At 37.6% G+C, this 13,322-nt stretch overlaps 2 protein-coding genes and 1 long non-coding RNA gene across 3 annotated transcripts; 1 reads left to right on the forward strand and 2 right to left on the reverse strand.

Moving 5' to 3' along the window:
- Positions 1-4,846: 4,846 nt before the first annotated feature.
- Positions 4,847-5,351, reverse strand: LOC147860746 (uncharacterized). The gene is made up of 2 exons (XR_015530115.1): positions 5,274-5,351; positions 4,847-5,237 (listed from the first exon to the last, which is right to left on the reverse strand). It is a non-coding gene; the product is annotated as an uncharacterized LOC147860746 (long non-coding RNA).
- Positions 5,204-7,854, forward strand: LOC147860747 (uncharacterized). The gene is made up of 4 exons (XM_087323515.1): positions 5,204-6,212; positions 6,417-6,689; positions 6,960-7,106; positions 7,235-7,854. The coding sequence occupies exons 1-4, from the start codon at positions 5,417-5,419 to the stop codon at positions 7,795-7,797; spliced, it is 1,779 nt and encodes a 592-aa protein (XP_087179641.1). The 5' UTR covers positions 5,204-5,416; the 3' UTR covers positions 7,798-7,854.
- A 1,923-nt stretch (positions 7,855-9,777) lies between these two features.
- LOC147860748 (homeobox-leucine zipper protein HOX10-like) lies at positions 9,778-11,649 on the reverse strand. Its single transcript, XM_087324009.1, has 2 exons — positions 11,452-11,649; positions 9,778-10,160 (listed from the first exon to the last, which is right to left on the reverse strand). Exons 1-2 carry the CDS (start codon positions 11,613-11,615, stop codon positions 9,782-9,784), a joined length of 543 nt encoding a protein of 180 aa, XP_087180135.1. The 5' UTR covers positions 11,616-11,649; the 3' UTR covers positions 9,778-9,781.
- Between the last annotated feature and the right edge of the window lie 1,673 nt (positions 11,650-13,322).

A 13,322-nucleotide genomic window follows, 5' to 3' on the forward strand; every position in this document is an offset into this window, starting at 1 on the left:
GACGGATTATCATGTTTTTTGTATGTGTCTATGAGTTAGTTTACTAGTGCTAATGATTCCCCTGTTATTACATCCACTTCCAAATACACTATGATAGGTCACCTTCTTTTTGGGTCATCGGATAATTATGTCTGGGTTGAGATGCTCCTTAGAGGGGGTTCTCACCACATCACTTTAACCATTATCTTCACTTTCGTTTTAGGTATACGAATGATGATCAAGATTTTGATCTCTTCAAGATGAGGGATACCAAAAACGTGTCATTCTTTTGCATTGTTATAGCATAATATTGAAGAGAATTGTTTGCTTGCCTATGAATTTATACATATATTTATTCACAAGAGGATTCGATTCCTCTTTTTTAGGTGAGCTAGGAATTGATGGTTCACTTATTTTTTGCCTTACCAAAGGACACATAAACATCTGTTCTATATATTAGGCTCAGCTGGCACTTTGTTTTACATCTTTATGTGTGTCTACTCAACAACTAACCCATGTGTTCATGTGCCCCCTAGGACTAGTAAAAGTTGTCATGGTTTTGAATAGAGAACACCAAAGCTCCCCCACCAATCATGGCAGTATTCGAAGAATCATTAGAATGCATTCATGTGTATGCGTGAATAGTCCCGAATAAAAAGAGAAAAAAGGCAATGTGGGTCATTTCAAAGTAGGAATCAATGTTAACAAATCGTGGTATCATTCAAATATCGGTTGACACGAGGATTCTCAAAAGAGAAATCACATATATGCCGTAAATCCACATAAAACAAAGTTGATATTTTTTGGAAAAAAAACAAAGTTGATAAGTTTGAAGGATTGTCTAACCCTATTTACAAGGTATTTGAGTGGAAATCAAGCAAATTGTTGCATACCTCTTGAGATTTGTCAGAACAATATGTGAACTAATAATGACTATCTATCCGCCACGTTAGCAAAAAACTCCATTATTTTGTGTTGATTAACTATACATATATACCTTTCGTGTCAATTTATTTGCCACAATAATTTACATGACAGGAGTTTTTATCAATAATGGAGTTCAATTTCTATGTTCCATACACCATACAACCAACCACCCTATGACTTTTTGTTTACACTTCAAGTTTTGTGAATCATTGCCCCTTCCCAAACTTCATCACTTAGCAACATTACAAATATTATACGTACACCACAATTTGAAATTTACCTTTGAGATCTTGCTTTGTTGCTACATTACACAGGAGAGCTTTTCCTCCCATAATATATATCACCCTTGGTTACATAAATTATGTAACAATGGTCACCTTCGACAAAAGTTCCTTTTCAACTTAAGTGGTTCATCTTAAATCTAGTTGTAGCCGACACTCTTATTGGTTGGCATAAAAGCGTGGGAAACTAAAAAGATGCAAAAAGTTGTGTGATAAGATTATTACTAGGAATCCTACACATAACACTCTTACTTGCTAAGGACCATAAATTAAGACATTAGATACGTAACATAATAACGTGTTGTTCATGTCATGTTTGGAATCTTTCATGACTAAAAAAATGTGAAAAAGCGAAGACTGGGTTGAGCTTGAAATATATACAAATGTTTCTTTTACAAGAATGAGACACCATAGTAAACATCCAACCATTTTTTTAAAAAATAGCTTCATTACAAGTTACAACTACAAAATATTGTTTTAATGAAAGTAAGCACATCAATTTAGTTTTATTGGTCATCTATAGTTGTTTTCGTAAAGAGAGGCAACACAAAATACTAATATTTCTAAGTTTAGTTAATATTATCCAATACAAGAACATAATAATGATCAATTGTTAGTATATAGATATTCTAGTAGATACTCTAATAAGAATAAATATATGAGCACGAGGAGATTAGGGCCATGGTCCAAAAATAGCATTTTGCGATAAGCTTGACAATACATGCATTTATGTGTGAATCGTGATGATAATGAACCCATGAGTATTGTCGTCTAATCGATGTTAGGGTTGTGTGCTAAAGATTGTCTCAAAAGCCGAAATATCAACTCAACCCATGAAATAATAGCTAAGAGACAAGAGGATCAACATACAATAAGAGGGAATTTTGCCTAGAATAATTTATGTGCGTGAATATTGAGATTTGGTAAGTCAACATTTCCCCAAGAGTGAAGAAAAGTTAGTGAGACACTAGATTTGTGCCAATACAAAAGCAATTAAGAAACTAAGATCAACAATTTTATTGAGAGAGAGTTGTCACATGCCCAACACCATGAACACGTACAATCATGGCATACTATATACTACACTTCAAAGTAACGTGGAAGCATTGGCTCTATACATCCACAAATCTTATATTTATTGACTAAGTTTGGTATACAGTACAAGCTGTAAATTTGTGTATAAATATAGGTGAGGTAATTGTGGGTTGGAGTACGAAGCAATGGGTCTAATGTTAGGTTGTAAAGAAAAACATTATTGCGTTATGTGTAAGATGGCCTTCACTAACATTTAACTTTATCCTTTCCTACTAAAAAGCGACATTTTCAAATTCATTTTCCTTACTAGGTTAAAACAATAACATTTCCTTAGGGAATGTTAACAATAAAACAAGGGCCACATCATGAGGTGAAATAGATCCAATTTAAGTTTTTTGCTAGATTATGCATCGTTCCATAAGCAAAAACCAAAACCGGATGAATGAGTCCAAGGGTGGCATTTTGTCTCTATGGGATGTGTGGGTGTGCACATCTATCTGATTCACGTTGTTCTCAATAATTTGTCAATAATTTCAAAACGTTTATATATGTATGTTTGCATACACATACATGTATTGGTTCTCGTTTTCAATATTTGAGAACCAGACAAACAATACATGTGACGAAGCCTCAATGAGAGCAAATCACAATGAGACATATCATGGATGTGCATGTCCCATTCATGTTGTTTTTAATCATCCTTCCAACACTTCTCACACACATATGGATGTATTGTTTCAGTAGCTGATATTCGAAGTTGACAAACAAGACACATGTCTAAAGCCCCCTCGAGGATAACAAATCCAAACGAGACACGTGGTGGGGAGAGTATGTCTCATTCATGTCAGTTTCAAACCTCCTTGACAATTATTGTTTTTCCATTCTGATATTCGAAGCTAACGAGCAAGACACACATCGAAAGCGTCGGGGAGAGGAGAATCCAAGCGAGACATGGTGCGGAGGTGAGAGCACCTCATCGAAAGCCGACTTTGTTGATAAACTCTGAACATATAACGTATGTATGTATAGTTTTTACGTTTTGAACGAAGCAGACAAGTGAGACACGTGTCGAAGGGTTCCGCCTAGGCCTCCCTAGGCCCCCCTCCCCTAAGGAGGTGGGCACACACGTCTTGTTCAAAAGCCACGATTGAGCATTAATTCGGACTTGTGTAGATACATATATACATGTGTATGCATTTGTTCTTCAGTGCCATTCGAAGCCGGGCCGAACAAAGACACGTGTCAAAAGTCCGGGGAGCAGAGCAAATCCCAACTCCTCTCACAAACAAAATAACGAACAAACAAAGACGTCCACAATCGAGACGACACGTGTCACCCACCTCCTTTTCCTATCACATTCCTTTTTATTTATTTCTAATTAATCAAATAAAAATAATTGCTTATTTTTATTAGATTTTTTCTTTCTCTTTTTCTTGTTTTACTTATTTATTTTTCTGTCCCTGGTCTCTTCTTCTTCTTCATCTCTTGGTCTCTTCTTCTCTCTGCAATTTTTGCTCTGTTTTTTCTTTCTTTTTGGTCTCCCTTTTCCTCAGAAGACCTTCGCATGCTCGGTCTGCGTCTCATCGAAGACAGGCCGAGGCAGATAGATAAAGAGCCCCTGCGGAGGTTTTTTTTTCTCAGAAGGTATGGTAAATTCTCTTCTTGCCTTGATCCATGCATTTCCTGTCGCATCTTCTCTCTGTAATCACACCTCCCCCCACATCCAAAAAGAACCGAGATTCTTTCGGGTGATCGTTTTTGCTGAAAATTTGGCTCAGAAAACAAACAATGATGATCCTGCAAGATATCGCAGTTTCGGTCAGGTCTCTTCTGTTTCCTGGTGAAGGTTCAAGAGATCAGCTGTTTGGAAAACAGTAGTATTTGGAGAATGATCATCCTTTAAGAGATACTTTTTTTTTTGGAAACAATGACTTCGAGAATTCTTTTAGAGACTGTTCGTTTGAAAATGATGGTAATTCTTTGAGAGATCATATAGTTGCAAATGATGTGACAGAGATCATTTGTTTGAAAAATGATGGTTTTTTTAGAGAGTCACGTGTATATATATGTGCTCAAACTTCATTTTCCACTGTTTCTATCATGTCTATGTTATTTGGGTGCATATGCTATGGATCCCCAGTAGGAAGTATAGTCTGTTACTATGCTATTGTTGTAAACTTTAAATGGCTTCCTGATGATGTTTCTTTATCATTATGCTTGTCTTATGCCTACCTTTTCCTTCAACTCCATACTGTGTTTCTGATTAGTATGCTGGCTGCCAGTGTGTCAAATATGTGATCTTTCAACAGATTCGAACAAATCTTGGCTTGTTTCTCGATCGTTGCCTTCGAGTCATCATTTGGGGGTGACTCGGGCATTTCAGCATCAATATTATACTTAACCCTTTTGTAGACTGTGAACCATTTTATGTGACATGTAAGAATCTAAATATGTTATTTTTTTATCTCACCATAAGAGAAGAGTCTCAGATAAGTAAAATCAAGACTGAAAGTAGTTCTTTCCATTTTGTTCAATGTATTGTTGTTCTCAGTTCACTTTCCTCTATTTCATGCTTGTTTGTGTTGGTTGCAGGTGTGAAGTTCAGAATTTAAGTTCCTGTCCCGATTATTTCATTTCACTCTGGCAGGCTTTGCGGCTCTTTGCTCTTACTCTAGTGAAAGGGTGCAGGGGTTTGCTGAACAAGCGCCTTTGCACCTGGACCTAGCATATTCTACAGATTCACTCTCGTGGAGGTTCTGGCATAGGCTTCAAGGGCTCTTGGTGGATTATGGTTAAATTTCTTGAAGGCATTCATCTTGCATAATCTACCATACAAACAATGTGGTTCTTTCAAATTGGATCTAGTAGTGACAAGTAGATACAGAAGCACCCTTTTAGTAAAGGCTCCTCAAGATTACCTTTTAGCAAGAGGTCTTTGAATCCTTTTCCAAATAAACCTCCTATATTTAATGAGCAAGAATGTGTGTGCCGCTTCTAGCATCAGAATGTTGGTGTCTGTTAATATTTGACCTACAGGTCAACTGTGATTACAGAATCATCAATGAGTTCATTAATGCCAATTCCTGCCATTCGAGTTCCTACAGAACTTGATTGATTGTTGTATTTCACTGGCTGTCACACAGTTCCTCATTTTGTGTTCAAGACTTAGCTGGGGTTAGTAAAAAACAGAAGGTATGGATGATGGCAGCATCTTCATTCATCACTCCTTTAGAGAAGATGAACCACAATTGAATGAATGCAAGATGGTGATGGCAAACAATGGGAAAATGATTGACAAGGATATTTATTCTTTTCAAAATGCACAAACAATTGAATCTGTTGTGAATATGGACACTCTAGTATTTACACCTCCAACGTTGGGGTTGGACATACATCAATGTCAAGTTGATTCTTTCAACAATGCTACCCATATTCGTGCTGTGCAAAACTGTGATGCGTATCTCCATGAAATGCCACATAACCTCTATGCAGGTGCAGTTAACAGTGATGGGTATCTGGATTTCCTTGCTCACCAAGGTGAGGGCATGAAGCACAGGTCTCCTGATCTCCACAAAGACGAAATACATTCTGAAGCATCTGGGAGAGTCTATGACATAGAGGCATTGGATGGAGAAGCTTACTACTCTGATGCAGTTCCTGAATGTTCAGTAATAATACAAACGGGTGCAGGATCTGCGGATGCTACTGATGAGAGATCCTACACTAAGAAAGATCTGTCCTCTGCTGAAGCAGGATCTGATAATGAGATATCATCACACAATGACAGTGATTCCTCCTGTACTTATGAAGACTACATAAAAGAAAATCTTTTGGGTGTTGAGGATGCTCATGCTTCCCTCTCCATGCATGTGGAGGAACCTATCATCTCTGGATTTGTTGCTTGCACCAACAATATGGACAAGTTAGCTGCAGATGAAAATGTCATTACGATGCAAGAGACTTGGAGTAAAATCAGTAGTTCTAATGAAGGTTAGTAATTTGTAGCATTATGTTCCCAAGGGCATGGACCATCATGTTCGTACCTTACAGATATCCATAGCTTGTGGATCTTTGCACAACTTGATTGTTTATTTTTTGTCACTGACATTTTCATTTTACTCATAGTTAAAAGGAAACACTATCCAATCATAGATCCATACATTAACTCATTGTATATATTCTCTGATGTTGCAGAGTCGTCTTTTCATAGGGTTAGGGAATGGGTTAACAATATCCAGCCACTTGATATGCTTCTTCAAGAGGAAGAATCTATATATTGGAATGCTGGGTGTAGTCAGCCTCAAAATTATGCAGCTGGTGAGCAGCAAATAATCAATGCTGCAGCTGTGCGATCATTGCATCCACTTTCTACAGTAGCTCACATGACGGGCGTGGGTTTGCAAGAAGTACCGTCACTAGGGATGTTCAGCTACTTGAAGACATTGAACCTTTCTGCTAATACCATTGGTTAGTTATAATAAAGACCCAAAGATGGGATTGTTTGTGAGTATATACAATTTAAAAATAATAAATTCAAAGAGAGGAAAGTATGGTTGTACATGTAACAAATTATGATTTCAACAGAGTATATTTGTTATGATTTCAACAGAGTATATAAGCTGCAAATAGTGATTCAAATATAGGAGAGCAGTTTTGTACATACATAATTTCTTAGTAATAATTTAAAAAGGGGTCCTTTGTCTGTGTTTTAACTCATCACAAAATTCATTCCTACAGTTCGAGTGCCAACAGGATGCTTACCACGAACCTTGCATTCCTTGGATCTCTCCAGGAACAAGATTGTACAGATTGAAGGTTTCAGAGAATTGACTCGTTTGCGTGTTCTGAACCTTTCTTACAACCGGATATTGAGAATTGGGCATGGTAGATGATATTTTCCTTTTTTCTTTTACCTAGCATCTGTCAAAGCTAATTGCTGACTTATTGTATCTTCCTTTACCTTTATGTCTAGCCATAAAATGCCTGAAACTTTGAAGGAAATTTCTCTGCAGGTTTGTCAAGTTGCACACTTCTAAAGCAACTTAACTTATCAGGAAACAAAATTGGTGAAGTAGAAGGCCTTCACAGACTCCTCAAGCTATCTGTACTTGATCTTAGTTTCAATAAATTAACAAGTTCTAAAGCTCTCGATCAGCTTTCTGCAAACTATCGATCTCTTTTGGCCATTAATCTCGTCGGAAACCCGTTGATGACCACTTTGGGTGATGACACCACGCGGAAGCTTGTAGTGACCCTATTGCCTCATGTAATGTATCTGAACAGGCACCTCATCAAGGTTGGCTCTATGAGGGAAACAGTCATAGACAGTGTTGCAAAAACTGTTCTGGGTACTTCTCATTTGTCGAGTAAGCCGAGCAGTAAGCCAAGTGTGAAGAAAATAGCAGGTAGACAAGTGGGTATCGTAACACCCAAGCCACATGGTAAGCATGTGAATAAGAAACCGAGTCCCATGTCTGCTAATGGCAGAATGCCAATGCAGCAGCATCCCTCTCGTTATCAGCATCATCATCATTATTCTCATTTTCAAGAATCCCGTGACAAACTATCAAGATAGCATGGGTGTCAATTGAAAGTACTTGATCAACTTTAAAAACCAAAGTTTCCTGTTTCATAGCATCTCAGTTAAAAACAATTGCACTTATTTGATGTTATCATGTAAAATGTCTCAATGGAGTTTCGTAGCACATTTTCTGGTTGCGCATAGCTATGTTATATGAGGTTAAAATCAGTTACCTTAGCCTCATTCATAGGAGTTTTTCACACTCTATATAAGTGGTGGGAGTTCTAAGTGGAAGGGCAAGTCGAGTCAACTTTGTAAGTAGAATACATGATGGTATTCATAAGGTGCCTTATCATTTGAAAGTTCCTAGTTTCTGGATAGAAGTAATGCACATTACACTATGTTTCTGTTGTAATGGTCTGTTTTATGTTTTCACATAGGTTTCAGTTTCTTGCCAATAATAGATGTGTTACAAAATAGGAAGCTGGTGTAAATTCTTACAATGTAACATTGGAACCAAAACGAATGTGTAATTAAGCAGTTCTATGTTCTTGTCTTCACTATTACTATAAATCTTGTTCATGTTTTAGTGTGAGGAGGCTAGGTCTATGTTAATGAAAAGTATGGTGGTTACCCTATTATGCATGTCTAATCATGCATTGTATCCTTACATGTGAACCTTCGTTCAAAATTGTCATTCTTGTTATCTTATTTCATTTCAACTCTTCTTGACACTTACTGCTCTTTTGAGCAACTCGATGGTCTCTGTAAAACTTCGTGCTAGATTTAACTATCCCATATGTATGATTCTCATGTGTTGATTCAAGAATTGATGATTCAAAAGTATGTTGATAGTTTGAAGTTTGAACATCCATTTGTTAATAGTGTAAATCTTGTGGCTATTTATTTACAAAGGCAGCCCACTTCCACAATTGGCAATTTGAAACATGTAGATAATCGTTCCAACCATTTCTTGATTTCTATCCATAAATGTACCAAAACAAATGTTCTAGTGATTAGGTAACACAAATAATTGTCCCAAACATTTCCTAATTTTTACCTATGATAAACTTTCATGTTTTAGATAAAAAAAAGTGCTTGAAGCCTAAAACCTTTCCATGCTGATAGTTTAATTGAAACAATATGGATGTATCGTGAGAAAGTATCCTTGGTTAAAGTATGGTACAACTTCCAATCTTTAGTTGTATGCCAAGAAGAGTTAAAGTAAGAAGTGGGGTATTTGTTTGATTTGACACTATCCATGCAAATGCATATGTGTAAATGCAAGGCTAGCAAAACTTGACACTTCAAGCGGAATCATGGGATAATGTTTTGATAGAGAGTGAAATGTTGTATGATGTGAAGATTTGAGCTCATAACCTTTTTAGGTCGATAGCCAAATAGCTTAATCGCTAAAGGAAGCTCATCTGTGGAAAATCAAAAGGCCATCTTGAGAGTTCAGTCCACCTAACTCAAAGTGAAAATAAGAAACACCTCTTCAGATGTGTACATTATGTGATAATCCCCAATTAGGATTCAATGAATTAAACCTCAGCTTGAGATGTCGACGATCACATGAATCATTGGGGAAAATGATATGAACCCGAGGTCCCATTGGGGAATCAGAACACTAGCATATATTGGAATGTCTAGTGCTCCGAGCAAGACAATGTAAGAAATGTCAAAGAGTGCATATGTGGAAAGAGGATCTGATTCCTATGTAACTTTGCTTCCCAATGCTGTGTTCCAATGAGTTAAACTAGTGGAAGCCAAAAAAGAGAGTAAATTGTAAATAAAAATTTAAGCACACCCATAATATGTACATACATCAATAATTAAGAGAGTGATATCATGTGTAATTATGATTCATGATATGCATATTGTTGCAGGGACAATTATGAGTTTATATTGAAGTGCAGCTTCTACAATAACCATTCATTCACTCATCAAAATATATGTATGTATATATATATATATGTATGTGGAGAGAGACAAAATTGAGGTTATGATTTGTAATGATGAGAACAAATATATATGTTTAACTCCGATCATCTGAGGGTGATTGTTGGCTAAGGTTTATGATGTGAGGGTCCGAGTACAAGATGTCATGATGATTGCTATTGTGATCATTATGATGATGGGGCTGCAGGGTAGTGGTGGAGTGGCCATTAAACCCTGCAATTTGGTCCTGCTCATTGGTGCTGATTTGGTTCATTACATGGGTCTTCATGTGATTGTTATTCATATTGATTGCAATGCTATTGAGTTGGTTCCTCAGGCACTTGTTGTCATGCAGGAGGTGGGCAACTTGTTGCTGCAGCTGCACATTCTCATCCATGAGCATCGTGTTCATCGCGGTCAGCTTCCCGTTCAAGCACTGCAGCCTCGCCGACTCCTTCCGTTGCTTCTCGCGGCACCTGCATATTCATATATATTGAAAAAAGTCAAGGTGAGTCAAGGAATGGGCAGTGGGTTATGGGGGGGGGAGTCAATGCCTTGAAAAACAGTCAAGGTGAGAGTCAAAGTGGTTCATGTACTTCCATGAAAGTCAATGATAAAGTAGAGAAGGAGTCAATGAAAGTAAAGATAAATGATGACTAATATTGCTGAAGACCATTAGGAGAAAGGGCAATGACAATGCATGGTGCGCGATATGGTGTAATTTGTAACAATGTAGTCAAGGAAAGTCAAGCTAGATGATGGACACATGGAGTCACTGATCCTTTGGGTTTGAACTTTGAACCATTAGGAGAAAGGGCAATGACAATGCATGGTTGGAGATATTATGTAACAATGTAGTCAAGGAAAGTCAAGCTAGATGATGGACACTCGGAGTCACCGATCCTTTTGAGTTTTGAATCATTAGGAGACGGGGCGATCACAATGGATGGTTACGAGATATGATGTACAATGATGTAGTCAAGGAAAGTGAAGCAAGATGATGGAGAGTTTGGAGAGAGGACTCCTTTGGGTTTAAACCATTAGGAAAAACCACAATGAGTTGTCTACGAGATATATGGAGCTACATGAATGTGGTCAAGGAAAGTCAAGCTACATGATATTGGAGCACTTGTAGTCAAGGCTAGTGAAGCAAGGTGATGGACAGTTGGGAATTAGGGAGCGGGGCGGGAGGGGTCCTTTGGGTTTGAAGCATTAGGAAAAAGCACACTAGATATAGCATAAGAATCCGGTCAAGGAAAGTCAATCTACATGGTGTTGGACATAATTGTAGTCAAGGAAAGTCAAGCAAGATGATGGACAGTTGGGGGCAGGGGGTTCTTTGGGTTTAAACCATTAGGAAATACATATCACAATGGTTTGTCTATTAGATAAGGCATAAGAACGTGGTCAAGGAAAATCAAGCTACATGATTTGTCTATTAGATAAATCATAAGGCATAAGAATGTGGTCAAGGAAAGTCAAGCTACATGATATGTCTATTGGATAAATCATAAGGCATAAGAATGTGGTCAAGGAAAGTCAAGCTACATGATTTGTCTATTTGATAAATCATAAGGCATAAGAATGTGGTCAAGGAAAGTCAAGCTACATGATTTGTTTATTAGATAAATCATAAGGCATAAGAATGTGGTCAAGCTACATGATTTGTCTATTAGATAAATCATAAGGCATAGGAATGTGGTCAAGGGAAGTCAAGCTGCATGATGTGGTCAAGTCAAGAAATTAGGTCAAGGCAGATGAATTTACCGTCTGTTCTGGAACCAGACTTTGATCTGCTGCGGGTCAATGTTGCAGAGAGGCGCGCAGTCACGCACGAGCAGGAGCCTTTGCTGCAGGGTAGGCTTAGGGCATTGCCTGTACAGCCTCTCTAGGGCTTCCACTTGCTCGCTGGTATACCTCACATACTTCATATTGCCATGGCCATGGCCATGGCCATTGCCTGCTTGGCCAATACTGTTGATCACCTGGCTATGGCCAACGATCATGTGCCCCTGCAGCATGTCTGCTCCATTCGTCTTCATCGCCATGTCCTGCATCTGCTCCATGCCGCTGCCGTTGTGGACAGTGTTCATGCCCATGAATTGCTGGGCTTGGTGCTGATTCTGACGATCTGTGCTGCCAGCACCAGCACCAGCACCACCACAGATGTAGCTATGGCGATTATTAGTGGAGGTAGTGTGCAGGACATTCAGGTTCTCCTCCGCCTGCAGAACATCATTGAGATCAAACCCCTGCATGCTACTGCTAAACTGCTACTTCTGCTGCTGCTTAATCAGGTCGCTAATTAGGGCTTAATTAAGCAGGTGGATGCTTAATTAATTAAGCAAGGCGGTTGAAGGGTAGCAGGAAATCAATGCAGAGATTTGTACTGCTACTACTGCGTATACGTATATGGGTGGCGGTGCTGCCTTCACATACATACATACATATATATACATGTATATAATGTATGTACATACGTATATGTATACGTATACGTATACGTATTTTATTTATACGTATGTATGCAGCCGTTGTGTGTAAGAAGCGTCTGGCTACATAGATATATGTATGAGAGAGACTGTAGAGAGAGGAAATTCGTATTTTTGTTTTATCTATTTATTTATTTTATTATTTATTTCTTTAACCCCCCCGCCCGTGAGTGAGTGGTGGTGCCCCTTCCCTTTTTTTAAAACAAAATTAATTAATTAATTAATTCCCAATTTACACATATGTTTATATGTGTACATTTTTTTTTTTTAACTCTCATCGAATTCCTATAGTTTTACGTTTTTAATGTAATATATTTATATAAAATTTATTATATATATATATATATTTCATCTTTGTTTTATTTTTTTATAAAATTTTGTTTTCTTTAATTTATTTGAATTTTTTTCAGTTTATCTAAAATTAATAAACACTTGTTTTTCATCTATTCTGTTACCATGCTCTTTGCATTTATGCACACATAGATTTAAAAATAATTAATAAAAAAATAAAAAAATAAAGATAATTCTCTCTCTGTCTCTCTCCCCACCACTACTCTCACTCTCCATGGAAGACTGTTAAAGAAAGTGTTGGTTACATTCATGTCCACATGATCCACATGTGATGGTGGTGGTGATGATGATCATCATCATCACTCATGAATCCTTTGAGATGATGGATGATGCCCTTTTAATGCATGCATACTGCTATTATATGCCCCAATCAAGGATATTATATATATATATGTATATAGCTAGTATTAGAGGAACCACTCTATGTATTATATGCCCCAATCAAGGATATCATACATAATACATACATACATATTGATATAGCTAATATTAGAGGAACCAATCTATGTTTCATATGCCCCCAATCAAGGATATCATACATACATCATACATACATATAGCTAGTACTAGAGGAACCAATCAAGGATATCTATCATACATATATACATATACCTAGTATTGAAGGAACCAATCTATGTATATCGATGTGGCATGTGCCATGCACCTCCCTTTTTTTAACCTTACCTTCGTTGGATATGTGCAGGTCCCACACCATTCCCATTGCTAACTCTCCACGTGTCCGTGTAGCCCAGTCTGCATTCCACCCGTCCAACTTATGCAGTATCTCGCTTGCCC

The sequence above is a fragment of the Azolla caroliniana genome, unplaced genomic scaffold, assembly GCF_043228905.1.
Source record: "Azolla caroliniana isolate FFs.n. ecotype wild unplaced genomic scaffold, voAzoCaro1.0.p SCAF_8, whole genome shotgun sequence".
Lineage (NCBI taxonomy): Eukaryota > Viridiplantae > Streptophyta > Polypodiopsida > Salviniales > Salviniaceae > Azolla > Azolla caroliniana.

Coding starts and splice junctions, on each gene's coding strand:
- LOC147860748 (XM_087324009.1), bottom strand. CDS start 11,615: ATGAAGTATGTGAGGTATACCAGCGAGCAAGTGGAAGCCCTAGAGAGG. Junction 10,161..11,451: donor GTCTGGTTCCAGAACAGACG/GTAAATTCATCT, acceptor ATGAATATGCAG/GTGCCGCGAGAAGCAACGGA.
- LOC147860747 (XM_087323515.1), top strand. CDS start 5,417: ATGGATGATGGCAGCATCTTCATTCATCACTCCTTTAGAGAAGATGAA. Junction 6,213..6,416: donor AATCAGTAGTTCTAATGAAG/GTTAGTAATTTG, acceptor CTGATGTTGCAG/AGTCGTCTTTTCATAGGGTT. Junction 7,107..7,234: donor GATATTGAGAATTGGGCATG/GTAGATGATATT, acceptor ATTTCTCTGCAG/GTTTGTCAAGTTGCACACTT.